The sequence below is a fragment of the Melanerpes formicivorus genome, unplaced genomic scaffold (genome assembly GCF_026170545.1).
Source record: "Melanerpes formicivorus ecotype bairdi unplaced genomic scaffold, bMelFor1.0.p_v2 SCAF_4, whole genome shotgun sequence".
NCBI lineage: Eukaryota > Metazoa > Chordata > Aves > Piciformes > Picidae > Melanerpes > Melanerpes formicivorus.
Genome location: NW_027142356.1, coordinates 33785807 through 33798988, shown reverse-complemented (window position 1 = coordinate 33798988; position 13182 = coordinate 33785807). Strand labels below are relative to the sequence as shown.

The window sequence follows — 13182 nt, the reverse complement described above, 5'->3', positions numbered from 1 at the left end:
GTTCTTTCCAGACTACACAACCTCAGTTCCCTCTGCTGTCCCTCACCAGACCTGTTCTCCAGACCCTTCACCAGCTTCACTGCCCTTCTCTGGACCTGTAGCTAGATTACCATTTGATTACTCAGGCTGTGGAAACAGATTGTGGTCTACTTTTCTCATGAGTGCTAGGGTTGTCTCCAGGAAGTCTGTAGAATGCTGCTAAAGATTAGTTTGCTCAACAAAGAGGAGATGGCTGCATTTGAAATACTGCACATGAACAGCTGAGTACAGAGACTGAAAAACACCAAGATGATGAAATTCCCAGAATTGACACAGACGGATATAGACTACATCAGCTTGAGAAACCCTCTTATTTTCCCCCATAAGGAAGCTGCATGGAGCTCTGAAGTGTGTACTTAGAGCTTCTTGATCAAAAACCATCATCTTTGTATCACAGTCCCAGCTGCTCCCCTGAAGTATGTGCACTTCAGACCACAGATACAAGAGCCTCAAAGAAAGGCAGGCTCTAGCCTGAACTAGAAGCCTGAGAAATCTCCACTGGTGGGAGACCTCTATCTGCCCTTCTCTGCTGCAAATCTGCCTTCAGTCAGTTGGTAAGAGCTTTGCCTCAATGCTGCCCTGGATCAAGCAGGCAAGGTAGAGATAGGCAAACTACTTTCGAGTTGTTTTTCCTCATTTCCAGCTAGCTAAAGCTGCACTCAGAGAAAGAATTAACCACAGCATAGAGTGTTTATTTGATTTCTGTGCGAGGAGGCTGCAGAGTAGGTGTGGTAGGTGTAACAGCAGATGTGAGGAGGAGGAAAAGCGAGGAGCACTCATCACCATCATTATTGCTGCTGAGCTGGAGAGCCTGCTGATTGCCTCAGCAATGGTCCTTAACCTAAAAAGCAGGAAGGCTCAATAACATTGCTTTCCTTTTTTGCAGTCTAAAAACATGTGGACACAAAACCTCCCATGTAAGGTGGCTGGGACAAGAGTGTAAGTAACTAAGTGTATGAGAGGCTGATTCCTATCCAGCTGCATTCAGAGTATCATAGAATCATAGAGTTTTTGGGTTGGAATGGACTTTTAAAGGTTATCTAGACCAACACTCATGCAGTGAGCAGGGACATCTCTGAATAGATCGTCACCACTGTTGTTTTCTGAGCATACCCTCCCCTAACAACATAGAAAATTGATTGTGCAGATTCCAGTTTACTACCAGCAAAAATTGATGCAAATCCACCTAGGCTTTGGCTCAGGCTCCTGCTGCCTTCGTAAGAGGTCTTCAAATGCCTTCATGGCAGAACTTAGTAGCGCAAACAGAAAAAGGCAGCAAAAATATTCTTTGCCTGCTTTTCCTTATGTGATTGTGGCTTTACAAACATGTTTTCCTATTTAAAAGAATCCCTCTCATCTGGCTTGGAGCAAGACACCCACACAAACAACAGGAGATACCAATTATGCAGAAGAAACAGTGAAACTCAGTTCAAAACATTCTATCAAAGGCAGATTCCAAGTGTGCTGAGGAGGGAGAGATGGCAGTGAAGCTGTCTCTATCACTCATGCATGCATTTGTAAAGAACAGTAGGTGTGATTCCAAATTGCTGGGATCCTTCCCATTATCCTTTTGACACTTCCTCTGCAAAGCATCATTTTAGAGCTCAGAAGTGATTGTGCTGTGGTTAAAGTCATGGTAACTCTGGCTGTGATGCTGCTGAAGGCAGGAGCTCCTACTAGTACTGGCAAACTGGGGGTTGCCAGTTGGCCATTTTTGGAAGACATCATTTGTTATACTTTCATCAATTCCTGTAGATAACTGTGAAGAAAAGATTTATGCCCACACGCAGCTTTAAGCTGTCACTCAATTCCTTATTTATTTTTTCAGTGTCATGAAAGAGAATTCCTTTTCTCATCCTGCTTCCATAACAGATTCAACTCTAAATCATACATCAAAATGAAAACCCCTCTCACTATGAAAGGGCTCACAGAATCCTATTGCTGAGCACATTCCAGGGTACTTGGCACAGCAAAATGAATGCCAGGATGTGTTCCTCTCCAAAGCAGAAGGGTTTGAAGGGAAGCACTCCTGCTTGCTCGCAGAACTGGATTGTAATGGGCACCATGCAGGCTCTTTAAACCCACTGTTCCATCAGCCCCCATCAATTTTTGATGCATTGTATCCTGCCCACACTTGTCATTTTCTAGCTCACTGCAGCAGCTGCTGCCTCCACTATGATTTCACAGCCAAGGAACACTTCTTGTCCCAGTTCTTGTGATGTGAAGGGAAAAGGAGACAGAGGTTTTACTGGGCCTGCAGCTACACGAGATACCAGAGTGGGTGACAAGCCGCATTTGCTTTTTCACTCTATGTGAGAGCAAGAAGTACAGAAACCCTGAGCTTACCCCTCCCCCCCACCCCCAAGCCTGGCACTGTGTAGTTCCCTGAAAACTCTGATGAGCTTGGTTGGGATCTGAGTATTTTCATATCTCAAGGTTTCTCATCATATGCTGCTCTGGAAGCTGCAGCCCAAAATTCAAAAGTCTCAGTGATGATTACTGAGGAATAGAGTTAGGTAATATTCAGATTCAGTGATCTTAAAAGGCCTTTTCCAACCAAAATGACTCTGTACTTTTCACTTGAGAATGTGGAAAAAGCTGCTCTTTGTTATTTTCTGACTTGTCCTACTATGTATGAGTACAGGAAATGCAGTTGGGCACAGGTTTGCACATTCTTCCTTCCAGCTGGTGGTTTGGCTGGGTCTATCTTTATTTTTTCCCATTAGGATAAATTAGCTTGTTTTGGCTCAGCTGCAGTAAGACCTTATTAATGATCCAGATTTACTTCTGAACACTCTGCTGCAGGTGGAGTAGCTCATGAAGAGATGCCCAGGAGTGCACACAGAGCAAGTGACTCTGGAGGGCAGACAGGTATCACACAAAGCTCTTCTCCCACATTTAGCTGCCAAGAGGGACATAGGGAGTGAAATCTGCTGTTACTTGAAGGGAAGAGATCCATCACCACCTACCTTTAAAAGACACTTCCAGACTGAGCTCTGTGTAGATGGAGACACTCTGCAGAAAGCCAGTTTGCGACACTTGAGGGGCATCCTTTCTGGAACACTTCAGCCAGGTGGATGTGGTGAATGTTCCTAGGGTGGCTTTTGGCTCTGCCAACTCTTACATTTGCCAGGTTTCCCTGGAAGTGAATAAGGCTGAGTGCTTCTCACTCAGGTTCCTGTATCATACTCTCATGGGACAGGTACCTAACCCATCGTTCTGCTGGCAGGTTATCAGTCTTAGGTCCTTTGTTCCAATCTGATATGTGTCATCCAGTTGTCTGCCTCTTAGTTACAACTTTGTTTTCTTTTGTAATAAAGAGGAGAATTCATTGCTGTGAAAGCCAAAAGAATGACATTTCAGATAAATTAGGAAAGGCCTAATGACCATCCTGTTCTTTTCTGATACTGTTTCCTTTAGTTTCAGATGTCACCACGTGAAACATCATTACTATTGAATGAAAGAAGACACTTCACACACCAGAGGAGAAAAACATCTCCATTTCCAGCTCTTCTCTGTCTTTTCATGAGAGTGCCAACTACCCATTTTAGCTGAGAAGCTCCAGTTTATCCATCACCAAAACTATTTAGTATTAAGGAAATACGATGGACAAACATGTTTTGCTGTGTAAACAACTCCAGCAGGGGAGTATAATTTTCACATCATTTTTTTGGTTCATTCAGGATTTAGACTTCATCATATAGTTGTGAGATAATCCTTACAGTAATTCCATTTTCTGTCAGTGAAGAAATTTATTTTACATGCTCCACAGGATAAGAAAATCTGTCTAAAGGTAGAAATTATCCTCTACTGTCATGAAATGAGCACTTTTCAGCCTGTTTAATGCTCTAGATGACTAAGATGCTTAAAAGATACAATTTCTGGCTGTTGAATAAGGTGGCCAAAGCATCCAAGAAGGGAAAACTCTGCAGTAAAGCAGGAGGACTTTCATAAATCCTGCAACATCTTAGGGGAATCAAGAAAAAAGAAAGTGTTGCAAATAGTCATTTGGCTTCAAACCACAAAATCGTTATTATTGGGTTTTAATAACTCATTAAGACAGCAAATGAGGTTTGGACTTTTTGATAAATTGCATTTCTCTCTTTTGTACCAGCTTAGGTCATTAGTATTCAGACTCATTATCTCCTGGAACTTTTCCTTGCCTTCCATTTATTACAGCTCCTCTGAGTGTGCTGGAGCTGTTTGTGCCGAGCGGGGCCCCAGCTCATTCGGCACTAACGCCTTATTTGTGGGCACAATTTACCCATCAATTACCAGGCAGAGACAGAAATTGCAGAGCCAGGACTTCAGACTCCCATGTGCTAAATCCATCAGGGTGAACAGACTGCAAACTGCCCATTGCAAAGATGATATGCAGCAATTTGGCATCATGTTAATACTTCATAGCCCCCATACTATACCTTCCCTTCATACAGCTTTCCCCTCCTGAAGCCTTCTGGAATTGTTTCTCCAGCCATTTTACTGCAGCAAGTTCAGGTTTAATGGGAATAGTTGTGAACATTAGGTTCTGAATGACTTCAGGCCATATGGAACTTTTTATATTTAGTTGGGCAAGTCTGAAGCATTTGCTCCCATTGTTTATTACCATCTCATAGAAAATCAGAGAAAAACACTGACTTTCTGATTTGGGGGCTTCTGAGGCTTCATTGCTTCTCTGTGGTAATAACATAATGATGTTTTTTTTAATACAGTTTGTAAAAATAAACCTCTCATAATTTGTTCCTAGTTGGTTTCTAACTTCTTCCTTTGGTACAGCAACCTGCAGACACAGAAACGGGTCTATCCCAAGTCACTGCAGAACTGGTAGGGTTGTTTTACTCAGCATTTGAATGCTGGCACTGTCTAACACTTCCCTTCACTGATTCACAGATCTTATTGACAGGGACATCCCTGCTCCTTTTGACCCTGATTTAATTTCCTTTCTCCTATAATTTCATTCTATTCTTGCTGCCTATAACCTCCCTCTTTTCTTTTCCTTGAATGGCTAAACTGTAACTTACTGGTTTATTTGTCATCCCACAGCTCTTGAAGCACTTGGTTTTACTACCCTAGAAGCTTCCAAGTTACCTTTAAAACCAAACACATGTAAACCCAAAAGTTTCTTATAAGCTTTTAGTCTCTGTTGAGTGGGGCTTACCTTGTATTGCAAGTATGATCCAAGCTATAGGGAACAGTAGGAGAATGGGGAGACATGGAGAAGGATGGTAAGAAGAAAATGTGATCCTAAGATAATTTGGGTTGAAAGTGACCTCAGGCAGTCTCTTGGTTCAACCTCCTTACACTGGAGGAGGAAGGAGGGGACTAAAATACAACCAGTTTAATGTCCTGAGATCCTCTTCGTCTCTCTCCTCCCATGTCCTCTTAACCCCTTTTCTTCAACTCTGGCATTTCCAAAACAACATGCAAGGAGGGAGAGGATGTCCTCGTGCAACCTCTTGAGGAGGGAAGAGCCGCAGAAACCAGCGGCAAGAAGGAGACATGAAGGTGGAGGAGAGCGGGGTGAAGGAAACTGGTGGGGGAGGCAGAGCTGATGGTGAACAGAATATGCAAAGTAGACACGGGCAGAACTGACAAGGAAACTGTAGGAAAACCACAGACCACCTTAAATATCAACATCAGCTAAGCTGCTGATACAGTGTCTAAGATAAGCAAGGGCAGGAAGAGCAGGACTGCGTTTTCCCAAGTCTCATAAACGGGTTGAGAGGCTTCTGAAGCTATTTTAAAATTGTTTGAATTACCCCCTGTTCTGGCTTTCATTTAGGTAATCCTGTCTTGACTCCAGAACTGGCACCTTATGCCAAAACCTGTAGTGCAGAAGAGAAATAGCCTTCCTCTTTACAGCAGCATCAAATTCAGTTCACTAAGAACTATGATTAGTCCTCGCTGCAGGATTTTTAGACTCCTTTTCCACATTGTTGTGGTACTGCATAAGTAATATTCTTTCTTCCTCAGGTAAATGTTTGAAAGGCAAAATGAATACTGAGTGCTCTGCTCTGAGTCTATCACAGCACCTCCTCATAAGACTGTAAAGGGAAGCTGTGAGGGGGGGATCAAAGTCAGGGGACTAATAAGAAGATGTGTGCTCAGGGACTTGTGGGGTGCAGGCAGTAAGGGGGGGATGAGCACCGCAGATCCAGGGCGATCACGTTAGCTGTCGTCTTTCCTTTGAGCTCTTCCTCTTTGAATGTTTATCTTTGCCTTTCTTCCTTCAAGTTCATGCAGATTTTTGTTTTACTTCAAAAGTGCTGTTATCCCAGTTCTCCTGGAACTAATCAGATGTCACCTCTTGTTTATTCTGAACAATGCTGAAAAAAAATCTTTTAGAGAGCCTTTTCTGTAATTCAACCTTGCAAAGTCTTCTTATTTCCAGATAGCACATCCTTTCTTTCCCTTTGAAAATCATTGTCCCTCTCCCATCTTTTTAATACAGTTCAATTTTTCACATTTTATTCTCAGTTTTTTAATTCTAAACCTGCCCACCACTGTCACTATTATGAATGCTGAAGTAGGACTCAGAGCATGGAAAACGTACAGGTCACACACTAAAAGCAGCTTCAGCAACAAAGGTTGACCTGAGACAAAAGAAAAACCCACCAAAACTCCAGAGGGCTTTCCAGTCAGACTGTAAGAATTTCAAAGTAGGTCAGACTGGCTGATGGTGTCACCTTAAGCCTTGCTCTGAGATGGTTTTAATAAGAACTCAAGAAAGTCCTTTTCCACTCTTTACATTCTTTTGAGACTAACAGAAAGGACAGGGCTGTCATGTGAAATAGAACTGGAATGTCTCAAGGATAATCCTCTGAAGTGGGTGACTGTATGATAAAAACACTTTTGAGAATCAGAAAAAAAGTGAAAATCTGTATTTGCCACTCAAAATACTGCAGTGTTTCAGAGCCATTAAGGCTGTATGAATCCTGAGTGGCAGGTGACACTGGAAACATCATTAAAAAGCATCTCAGCTTGCACTGGCTGTGATTTTGTATTGTATGATCCGGGCACATTTCAGAGGAAGATATTAACAGCTTCAGCAGACAATCTAAGCAGCAAGAGAAAAGTGGAAGAGACAGCTCTTTTGTTTAGCTGTCTCAAGCAATGGAAATGCAAGAGCAAATCATGGGGAAGAGATGTTTACACGTGGATAGACTACACCCTAAAAAGCAGCTAATGACTTACACCTTCGTTTGCCTAAAGAAAAAGGCAATAAGAGGCAAATCCCTTTAATGTACAAATACAGCAAATTAAGTATTTGGCTAATCACTTTACTTCCAGCTAGTCATGCCCCGCTACAGGTCCTTACTTCATCCTTCAGTGATGATCAGGTGGATCGCCTGCAAAGGGTGCAGACGTTATCTTAAGTTTCATGGTGACAGGTTTCTCAGCTTGGTGAGAACAAAAGCCTGCCTCCTTTGTCTCTGCTTAAACGGTGTGCTCCAAAGTGAGTGGGAAGCCACGAAAAACATCTGCTCAAGAGAACCAGGTGACTTTCACAACCTTGGTTAGTTTTTAAACAAATACTTCCAACCTGGCAGTTGCACAAGTTGCCAGGCACACATTCAGTCTACTGACCTGGAAGAAGGTGGTGCTGAGAAAAAGAGAACTTTCCCTTCCAAGTTCAAAGCAACAAACTATCAGTCCAAAGGTAAATTCAGAAAGTGAGGGATTTCACTGAGTATATCCTCCCCTCCTGTTACTCTTCAAAACATTCTCTTCAGTGTTTTGCCTCAGTTCAGTATTCAAAAGTTTATTTAACTGATGGAAAAATACAAACCAGTGTAAACAAAACATTCTGGTTACATCCACATAGTACTTTTATACTGAAATATTATTTACCTAAAGTGGATTTAAAGCTGTAACACTCAGTTTTCCTGGGACAAGATGACTGCATCTGGGATCAGATGGAGTATCCCTATGCTCATGCTCCGCCCTGTTTCCCTGCCTACCCTGGATAGATGTCAGCACTTTAAGCCCCACATTATTTTTCAGTTTCTTTTACTGTAGGGTAAGGTATTTTATCCAATACAAACATAATTTAAGCAAGACAGTAAAACCTCTAGTAAGAATTCTCTCAGACAAGCAATCTTTGTTTTCAGAATGCCCCTCAATGATTGCAAACATTATCCCCTGAGGCTTCTAACATGATATTGTTCAGCCTCTGCTAAAAGGCACTACTATTAGTGAACACATTTTTCTGACAGGTTTAACACTACATATTCTGCACTGCATCTCAGAGAGGGGAAAAGAAAAAAAAAAAGAAAAAAAACCTACCTGTGGAAAAGCAAGACTTGATTTCTGTCTGAAAACATTGACTTGGCAGGGGAACACTATGAAGAAACAGCTGCTGCCATGCTCTATGACTCACTTGGCAGTAATACCACATTTACAGACACATGATGCAGAGGGACTCCAACATGGACTGAAAAGTTTCTTGATGAAAAATAATGATCACATTAAAGTTAAATTAAATCCAGGCTGTAATGATTGATAGGTGAAAACACTAGATTTTTCTTGACAGTCTTTGTTTGAAAAGTAAATGAGCTTTTAATGAGGTATTATGTTCTGCTTGTCAGCACACAACAACAGAATAAAACCCACTTTAAACAAAAAAGCCTTTTTACAAGACACTAAACGCTGCCAGATCTTTAAAACTGAAAACTATTCACAATCAAGTACATGGAGCAAGTACCTGGTCCTCAGTGATCTGCACTGAGTTGAAGTCTGTAGCTAAGCATGGCCCCTGGTCAAGTCAGCAGAAGCAAGTGTCTCTTCCAGCGGCCAGCCAGGACCACTAGAGAAGAGTCTGCTTATTCCCCTCAGAGTGTAGAACCCAGAGCTGAACTGGTTTGCATCAACTGAACATGATTTGGTAATACACTTTTGAAACAATGCTTTCAGAAAGAGAGCAATGCAAGACAGAAGTGTGGAAGCTGCATCCTACCTCTGGGCTACTGAGTCTGCCTGCCGGTGGCATATTCTGTGTCCTACTTTCTCCCATGTTGAGGTGAGGTTAGCTGTTCAGCATGGCATAAATACCAACGAATGTCAAGCTTTGTTTGCCTTTCCAGCTGCCAAGGGGTTTCTTATTTTTGTGCATATTGCTGTAAGGTTTTTTTAACATTTTCTACTTACCCAGAATGTTATCTCAAACTTGTTAAATTATAGCCTGGCAGAAGAGGAGGCTCCAGGGAGGCCTTATAGCAGCCTTCCAGTCCCTGAAGGGGGCTACAGAAGAGCTGGAGAGGGACTGTTTAGAAGGGGATGTGGTGACACAACAAAGGGCAGTGGTTTAAAACTAGAGCAGGGCAGATTTAGATCAAACATTTGGAAGAAATTTTTTGCAGTGAGGGTGGTGAGACACTGGAGCAGGCTGCCCAGGGATGTTGTGAACACCTCATCCCTGGAAGTACTTAAGACCAGGATGCATGAGACTTTGAGCAGCTTGGTCTAGTGGGAGGTGTCCCTGCCCACAGCATGGGGATTAGAACTGGATGGTCTTTAAGGTCCCTTCCAACCCAAACCATGCTATTGATTCTAAAAAATAGATTTTGCTTAAAAGCCCCTTTATTCAGGGGTTGTAAAAATTTTATCTCTACATAACAGAAGATGAAAAGTCATACTGCATGTGACAGCAGGACAACAGTGTAAGACACAACCAACATTTCTGTCCTCTCTGACTTGAACTCAAGAAAGTTATCATGTGCAGAGCAGATCCATGGTTTCTCTTGCCTAATAAACAGAACAGGTCTTGCCCTGTTTCATTATTTTGATCATGTATGAACCATGTTTTGATGATTAAACACAGTCAGATGTTAACTGTAATTAAAAAGCCTTTAAATACAACTGATGAGCGAATTCATGGTTTCAAGAGGCAAAAAAATGAAATAGCTGAAAGAAACATTACAAACAATGAAAATCCAGAACAGGCTACAGAAACATTTGGAAGGCTCTTCCTAGCCTTAAGAATTCTGATGTTCATAGATCAGGATTTTAAGCTAGGGATGTGGAGAAATTATCATGATTTTTAGTGTTATGAAACCTCACTCCTGCTGCTTTTTAATGTTGCTGCCTCAGAGCAAAAGTGATTGCTCTGGCACTTGACCTCTCCACTCAAAGCAATTATCTCATAACTTCATTTCACAACTTTCCCATGCCCCAGAACTGATATTTCAGTATCAGTAACTCCATCTGATAAAAAGGTTTGTAATGTTTAAAGCCCAGATTAAACTCCAAAGTGGTCACACATCCAAGAGGAGATTATTTCTGGGGGTGTTTCAATTGCTAAAAAACAAAACAAAACAAAGGCACATTTTCTACTCCTTGGATAATAAAAAGATTGCTTTGGTCTGCAGCGTTGTTTAGATGTTGGAATTAAGGAACAGACATAGATGAATATAAAAGGATGGGTCAGCAAATATAGAGCTTTACCCGTACTCTTACCTGGCTCAGAAAATGTCTTTTCAGGAGGATTCTTGGTGCTTCTCCTCCATGATTTGCTTTTAGTAAAGTTAATTACCTGTTACCTGTACAACTCCTCCAACACTAAGTGTTCTGGAGGTGGTAATTATTATGATGATGTTAATATTTGCTACTGTAAATAATACTTAACAAGCACCACACTATGACGATTTGTGCACGCTGCCTAAAACGAAATACTGCAACCAACTTTTGAAAGAAACATTTTTTTAACTGGCAAGATGCAGAAAGCCAGAAATGGTCCTTTGGGCTGAAGTGTTTTAAACAACCTGACATTCTGATTTGCTTTGTATGTTCTCTACAGGTGAAAGGGTCAAAAGTTATAATCCTTATTTAAGTCAATGCTAGTATCAATAAACTTCAGTTTAAGTGAATGCAAAAGGATATGCTCTCCTGGAAAAGGAGTTACTCCCTTTTCTAACTGCTTCTAAAGTCTACAAGTCTGAGAGTTTTAAAATGTTCAGTACTGTATGTGCAAAACCGCGCTTAGTGTCTTCAGAGGGCCCTGGGTGGCCAGACACCCCTCATACCAGCTCTTCTCTCTGCATACATCAAGGACATCAGCTCTGTGGCTTTTGTTAAGCCCTGTGGTGACAACTGCTGAGAAACAGTCACTCTTGTGCTTTCAAACAGCTGGTCTGGATCTGTGAAATCTGCAGAACTGGAAGCAACAGCTGGAAGGCATCCTGAATGTAGGTGGTACTGTTGCAGCCCTGAAGGAGAGAGAAGATATGAGTTCATCGGGACAGCTGCTGTGCATTTCATAGATTCACAGAATGTTTTGGGTTGGAAGGGACCTTCAAAAGTGTCTGTTCCAAACTCAAGGTCCCATCCAACCTGCCTTTGAACACTTTCAGCCTTGGAGCCTCCACAACTTCTCTGGGCAACCTGTTCCAGTGCCTCACCACCCTCATGGGGAAGAATTTCATCCTAATGTCTAATCTTATTTGAGCTTCTTCCAGTTTGAAGCCATCCCCCCTCCTCCTGTCACTTCATGCCTTTGTCTAAAGTCCCTCCAGCTCTCCTGTAGCCCCCTTCAGGTACTGGAAGGCTGCTTAAAGGTGTCCCGGGAGCCTTCTCTTCTCCAGACTGAACAACCCCAACTGTCTCAGCCCGTCTTCATAGCAGAGGTGCTCTAGCCCTCTGATCATCTTCATGGCCCTCCTCTGGACCCTCTCTAACAGTTCTGTGCTTTTAAAACACTCTTTTCCACCCCACCCCCCACATCTGCACCATCCTGTAACCTTTATTCAAAGAGGATTTTAGAATTTGTGGATAACCAAACCTATAAATTACAACAGTTTACAAACAACATGGATAGCCTGAATCACTGCAGGAAAAAAAACCATCTGATTTCCCCTCAGTTTGAACTCCTGTCCAGTTTTGTTTGTCATGTGAGTAGAATAAAATGCCCCAGAAGTAGATTTGATTTTTAAAATCCAAACCAGCTCATCCTTCCATCAAGAGAACTAATTCTGCATTTGCTGTAGGTGGGAGAAGTGTTACTGAAATTAACAGTTTGAATTACTAGAATGGCTTTAACACATAGCACTATTTTTGGAATGTCTAATACCAAACAGTAGAGCAGGCTGCAATCCTCCAGGAATCTAGACTGTATTAATAGATATTTGTATACAAACATGGGGTTTAAGAAGCACAAAACATCATATTCCAGAGTTCTGGGCACTCCCTCATTTTGCAATTCTTGGAGTTCAGAAAGAGCTGCAGCAGCAGCAGATCTCTCTCTTGCAAACTGAACTGTTTGGGAATCTTCCCTGTTTTCCTACAGCTCTATTCATATGCCATGATTTTCCTTACAGGGATTGTTAATTCAGTGCCAAACTGCTTACTGTAAACCAGTATTTTCCTCATTTTTTAAGGGAACATAGCTATTAGACACAGAATTGGAATCTGGAATGTGTGTTTATTTATGTTTAGAGAGGTGTGATCTAATTAACAGAGTACTGCAGCTGGTACACATTTTAGTACTTCATGAGCATATTACTCCCTCTTGACCTCTTCTTGGTAAAACTGAGGCATGTTTTGCTCATTGTGCTTTTGTGATAAAAAGCAGCTCGTGGTGTCTAACAGAAGAGGTGACTCATAGATTATGGTGTCTAATAAAAGAAATAAATCACTCAGGCTGAGAGAGTTAGGGTGCTCAGCCTGGAGAAGGGAAGGCTGTGTGCAGAGAATGTTTAGAAGCCTTCCAGTATTTTAAGGGGGCTACAGGAAAGTGGGAGAGGGGCTTTTAACAAGGGCATGGAGTGACAGGATGAGGGGGAATGGCTTCAAACTGGAAGAAGCTAGATTGAGATGAGACATTAGGAGGAAATGTTTCCCCATGAGGCTGGTAAGGCATTGGAACATATCACCAGAGAAGCTGTGGAGACTCCAAGGCTGGAAGTGTTCAAAGCCAGGATGGATGGGACCTTGAGCAAGCTGGTCTAGTAGGAGGTGTGCCTGCCCATGGCAGTGAGTTTAAAACTAGATGCTCTTGAAGGTCCCTTCCAACTCAAACCACGCTATGATTCTATGTCTGACATGGCTGGTTCACAGCTGCTAGGCTGTGAATCTTTGTAGAAAGGCACTTAGCACTGGAGCACAGCTGCAACTCAAATTTAAAGAAAGCAATAGTCTGAAACTACCTGG

At 42.1% G+C, this 13182-nt stretch overlaps 1 protein-coding gene across 2 annotated transcripts in view; it reads right to left on the bottom strand.

The window, feature by feature from the left end:
• Nucleotides 1-6825: 6825 nt before the first annotated feature.
• FAM114A1 (family with sequence similarity 114 member A1) overlaps nt 6826-13182 on the bottom strand; it is a 40574-nt gene continuing 34217 nt past the window's right edge. For both annotated transcript variants that reach the window (XM_068137566.1, XM_068137565.1), the window contains exon 14: nt 6826-11243. In XM_068137566.1, coding sequence (XP_067993667.1) covers nt 11142-11243 — 102 coding nt within the window. In that variant the 3' untranslated portion in view covers nt 6826-11141. The remainder of the gene's footprint in view (nt 11244-13182) is intronic.